A 4,875-nucleotide genomic window follows, 5' to 3' on the forward strand; every position below is an offset into this window, starting at 1 on the left:
GCTGGGCGTCAGACACCTTCCCCTCTCCCCTTGGACTCCCCAGCAGGGTAGCCAGAGCCCCCTCACCACTCCAGCTGGGTGTCAGACACCTCCCCTGTCCCCTTGGACTCCCCAGCATGAAAGTCCCCTCAGACACAGCCCCCCAGCTTCTAGGCTGCTTCGGAGGCCTGACAGCAAGGGTTTAATCCACTCACCCCTGTCCCATCAGCCATAGTGGGGTGAAAAAATCCACCCCCAGGCCAGTGTTGCTTGGGGCACAGTGCCAGAGAGGGGTTGAACCCCCATATCCCCAAATCTGAACCAATCAGAAATGGGGGTGGGGGTGGAGGGCATGTTCAGGAAAATTAAGAGCAGTATTTTCCAGAGTATGGACTATAGAATTATACTCGGTAGCTGTAAAAACAAAAACAAAATAAGACTAAAGTACCTCATGGTCAAAAGACATTTGGGACAGGCTAAGCACAACCAAATTCAATAGAGGCCTTTCCTGGGGAAATTGTCAGAGCTCTGCAGGACCCTAAAAAAATGGTGGCAGGGCAAAGTGGATAAAAAAAGTGGTGTTGGCTCGGCGCCTATAGCTCAACCGGCTAAGGCGCCAGCCACGTACACCTAAGGTGGCGGGTTCGAATCCCCAGCCCGGACCCGCCAAACAACAATGGCGGCTGCAATCAAAAAATAGCCGGGCGTTGTGGCGGGCGCCTGTGGTTCCAGCTACTTGGGAGGCGGAGGCAGGAGACTCGCTTGAGCCCAGGAGTTGGAGGTTGCTGTGAGCTGTAATGCCAAGGCACTCTACCCAGGGGGACAGCTTGAGGCTCTGTCTCAAAAAAAAAAAAAAAGTGGTGTTTCCTCAATAAATTTGACCTTGAAATCTTGCTTCCATGGAGTACTTCAGGGAACTCAGTTTGGGAAACACTCATTTAGGGACCTGGCATAACACAGGTGGAGGCTTTCTCACAGAGGCTCCTAATTAACCAGGCTGACTTGTGCCACTGCAGCTCTGAGCAGAGACAGAGTGACACTAAAATATTTGAGTTGGGAAGACACAAAGGATGGGATCATTTTCAGTTCCAAAATACTGCTTGCTGCCAGCCTGATTTATCAGTCTTGAGGTATCTCAGGGTCTCTCATCCAACCTCTTCCCAAACACCTGCCTCTTCTATTTTTCGTTAGTACCTCGACTGAAAAGCAATGATGTTTGCTCTCTCACAAGGGACCTGGGACTTATGTCTCCCGATCAATGTGGCTAATTTCATGCGCCATTTTGTCGTGGTTCTAATGAGAACACATCTCCTGTTCTTCTCCTCCTCCTCCTCTTCCAGGGTGTACTGTGGGATGTGACCCTTGAGGCTGCAGAAGCAGATGTCACTGGGGCCCAGTGAGACTCCAGGGTAGGCCTGGGATCAGCATCTCCACCTGCAGTAGCCTCAGGACTCGCTAGGATTGGCATCAGGTGGCCAAGGAGGAGGTGCCAGGAAGCAGGAAGGACTGACGGGCTTTTCACGCACAGGGAGGTGACCACCTGGGTCACCTGTCAAGACTGGCAGCCCAGGAGGCCTGTCAGACAGTGGGGGGGACACTGCCACAAGCACAGGGGCTTTTGGGGGAAGCTTCTGGTCCCTGGGCTTCATGGGCTATTGAGAGAAACCCCTCCGGCACCCCTTGGCCCTCACCAGCTGCCTGAGCCTCCTCAGCCACCCCTGAGCACGGTTCCTCTGACACCTCTAGCTCCTGCACTGGGACCCCACATGCCTCCTGGGCTTCCTGGTCCACACCCTGGCTGCCCTCCACCACCCTGGCTCCATCCCCGCTGCCTGGGGTGGCCCTGGCAGGAGACTTGAGGTTCTGGGTGGCAGCCAGGATGTCAGCCTGGAGCTGCTGGGAGGAGTCCAGGGCCTCCTCAGGCCGCCCATCAGGAGCCCTGTCTGGGACCTCACTGAATGTCCGGGGACCCCCGGCCCGGTCACTCTGGTCCACATACTTCTTTTTGGGGAAGGACGATGGATAATAGGCTGAAGCCTTGTGCCTCTGGCGAGTGATGAGCGCGGCACAGACGATGAACATCAGCAGGAAGGCCAGGGAGCCCACCACGGCAATGAGCATGACGTACTGGCGGAAGAAGTCCACGATCCCGTCCAGGAAGTTGGTAGGGGGTGAGGGGCCTGCCAGGAGCGTGGGCTGGGGTCCCAGGGACGTGGGGCTGAGGGCTGGGGTCCAAGATGGTGGGAGGCTCGGGGAGGAGGCCGATGAGCCCTCGGCCTCCCCGCTACCCGCCACCTCCTCCAGGAAGGTGGGCTGCAAGGGCACAGAGTGGGCTGCCACGGACACAGGCTGCAGGAACAGCAGCAGAGAGAGGAGGATGCTGGGGGCCGCCATGAAGACCATGTCGTCCCCCGGACCTGTGGGGACACAAGGTGGGGAGAGAAGTCAGGGTAGGATTCAGAAACAGTGCTCCCCAGGCCCTTAGCAGGAACAGGGACCATGAAACATATTCTAGCAAGTCCCTTCCCTATTGGAGCCTGAGCCCCTGTCCCCATCATATAAGGGGACCCATTCATTTAGATTTAGGGTGCACACCTACTCCCCCAACTTCCCTCTGAGGTCCTGAAGGGCATGGGCTTATTTATCTTGGCATCCTTGCAGTTTTGCACCATTTCTGGTATACAGTAAGCGCTCAATAAATGTATCCTGATTAACTTGGTTGAATTAATAATAACTTACACTCTCACCATTCACCATATACCAGCTCCTATATACTGGGTGGAATTTCTCACTGAATCCAGATATCTACCCAGAGAGGGAGGTACATCATTAACCCCATTTTCTAGGTGACAACACTGAGGCTGAGAGAGGTTAAGTGACTTGCCAAGGCCAGTATTTGGATCTAGGCATGAGAAGAGGGATGATGGCAGGGCTGAGTAAGTGAGAAACCAAGTCAGTGATCAAGGGAGCCAAAGAAGCCAAGCTCAGGGCCTTGTTCTCACGTGCTGGGTGACTGCAGAGGCTCCACATCCCGGTGCTCAGTCAGAGGCTTTCTCAAACCTCCCCCAGCCCCAGCTCTACCTTCTTCTCCAGAAGATTCCTGGGTTTGGAGGCCTCTAGGTCTCTGAACTGGGTAGGGGTCCCAGGCCTCCAAGTCTCTGAACTGGGTAGGGTCCCTGGTGCATGTCAAGTGCAGCCCACTGTCTCCCCTCACCTCCAGGCTCCAGCAAGGCTGAGGGCTCCAGAGGAAAGCCCTGGGCCCACAGTCAAGGCTGGAGCTGCCGGCTTGCCCCACCTCCACTAGATGGGAACCAGATGAGCCCCGTTGGAAGGCTGCTCCCGGCATGAACCCCCAGACCTCATCTGGTCCAGACAGCCTGGCTGATTCATAAATTCCTCATGGCTCAACTTTACAGAGGGGCTCAGTTTCTAAAACACTAACTCTCCCAGACAGTGTGAGCTGGGGCCTTAGTACTTAGACCTAGGGACAACTTGTTGTGTCCCCTGAGAACCCCCAGACTGACCCAGGGGGTTACTTAGACCCCTGAAGTAGGCTGGGACTAGAAACTTCAAGATAGAAGAACCATAGGAGCCCCTGTCCTGAAGTCTGAGGGGACTGAAATGGGGAAACAGAGACCCAGAGAGGGTAAGGGCTGCCCCTTACCCAAAGCCACACAGCATTTCAATGGGCTGGAGGAAGAAGTCGAGGTTCCCAAAACCTTGACTGCAGATCCCATCTTCAGCATCTGGGCCTCAGGCCCTGATCGGTAGAGCAGATGATACTGTCTACTTCACAGGATTCAAAGGGGGATGAGGTGGGAACAATGCTAAGTGACCTATTCCAGGTGACCTGAGGCTTCCCAATGACCTGCTGTTAATTGAAATTAATTGTACTGGCACAAGTCTGGCTCACATGGCAAAAACTAAAAAAATAATTCCAAGTACTCAAGATTTCATTTCAAATGAACTAATCATTCTGTGCTTTCCTCACGAGTGGGGGGAATCCATCCACACCTTCTTTGTTCATTTCATCCTACAGAAACCCCTGGGTAGCAGGCACCATCCTTATCTCCACTTTACAGAAGCAAAAAGGGGAGGTTCAGAGACAGACTTTCCTGAGGACACACAGATGGGAAGTAATAGAGCTGGGATGTGAACCTTCCTCTGTCTGATTCCAGGAGTGCACACACACACACACACACACACACACACACACACCATACACTCTCTGCCCCCGGTGGGCTCACAGCCCCAGGCTGCCATCTCTTGTCAGCTGAAACAGGATCTCAGATGCTAGATGAAGCCCAGGACCTCCCCACTGTCTGGCACTTGTTAGCAAAGTTTCCTACAGACAATATTGAACTTTGGGGTCTACGTCCTGCCAGTCACAAGTCAACCTCAGGAGAGATCTGTAATGGTGACAACCAAAGCGTCTCGCTGCAGAGAGCAACTATGACCGCAGGTAGCTGAAAACCTGCTCCAGTTGTGAGAAATTGGTTAGGCTGGGGTTTGGATCCCGGCTCCATCATGTCCAGCTCTGAGGTCTGACTCCTCCGGTCTTCACTTTCCCCATCCGTACATTAGGGGCAGGGTCTGAGGCTGGCCATGCGTGGGTCATACCTCTCAGAGCTGGGCTGGAGTAGCGACATACCCATGGAAGGCGGAATTCTCACCCTTCAGGGCCCAGGATCCGCTGGCATTTTCCCACGCTCAGCCAACAAATGCTTATCTTCACCTGGTGTGCACATTTGCCCATGGGCTGCCCGACTCACCACCCAGGAAAAGATCAACTTTTACCCCATTGAGTGAAACCTCCTCAGCTCTGGCCACTGAGGAATGCAGAACCAAACACACACAAACACATACGCATCACACACATGCACTTACACAGACACA

The 4,875-nt window shown here is 54.1% G+C and overlaps 1 protein-coding gene across 1 annotated transcript; it reads right to left on the reverse strand.

The window, feature by feature from the left end:
* Positions 1-1,557: 1,557 nt before the first annotated feature.
* Positions 1,558-2,388, reverse strand: TMEM119 (transmembrane protein 119). Its single transcript, XM_003789883.2, has one exon. It carries the CDS (start codon positions 2,380-2,382, stop codon positions 1,558-1,560), a length of 825 nt encoding a protein of 274 aa, XP_003789931.1. The 5' UTR covers positions 2,383-2,388.
* Between the last annotated feature and the right edge of the window lie 2,487 nt (positions 2,389-4,875).

Source organism: Otolemur garnettii, unplaced genomic scaffold (assembly GCF_000181295.1).
Source record: "Otolemur garnettii isolate 467f Iridium unplaced genomic scaffold, OtoGar3 scaffold00038, whole genome shotgun sequence".
NCBI lineage: Eukaryota > Metazoa > Chordata > Mammalia > Primates > Galagidae > Otolemur > Otolemur garnettii.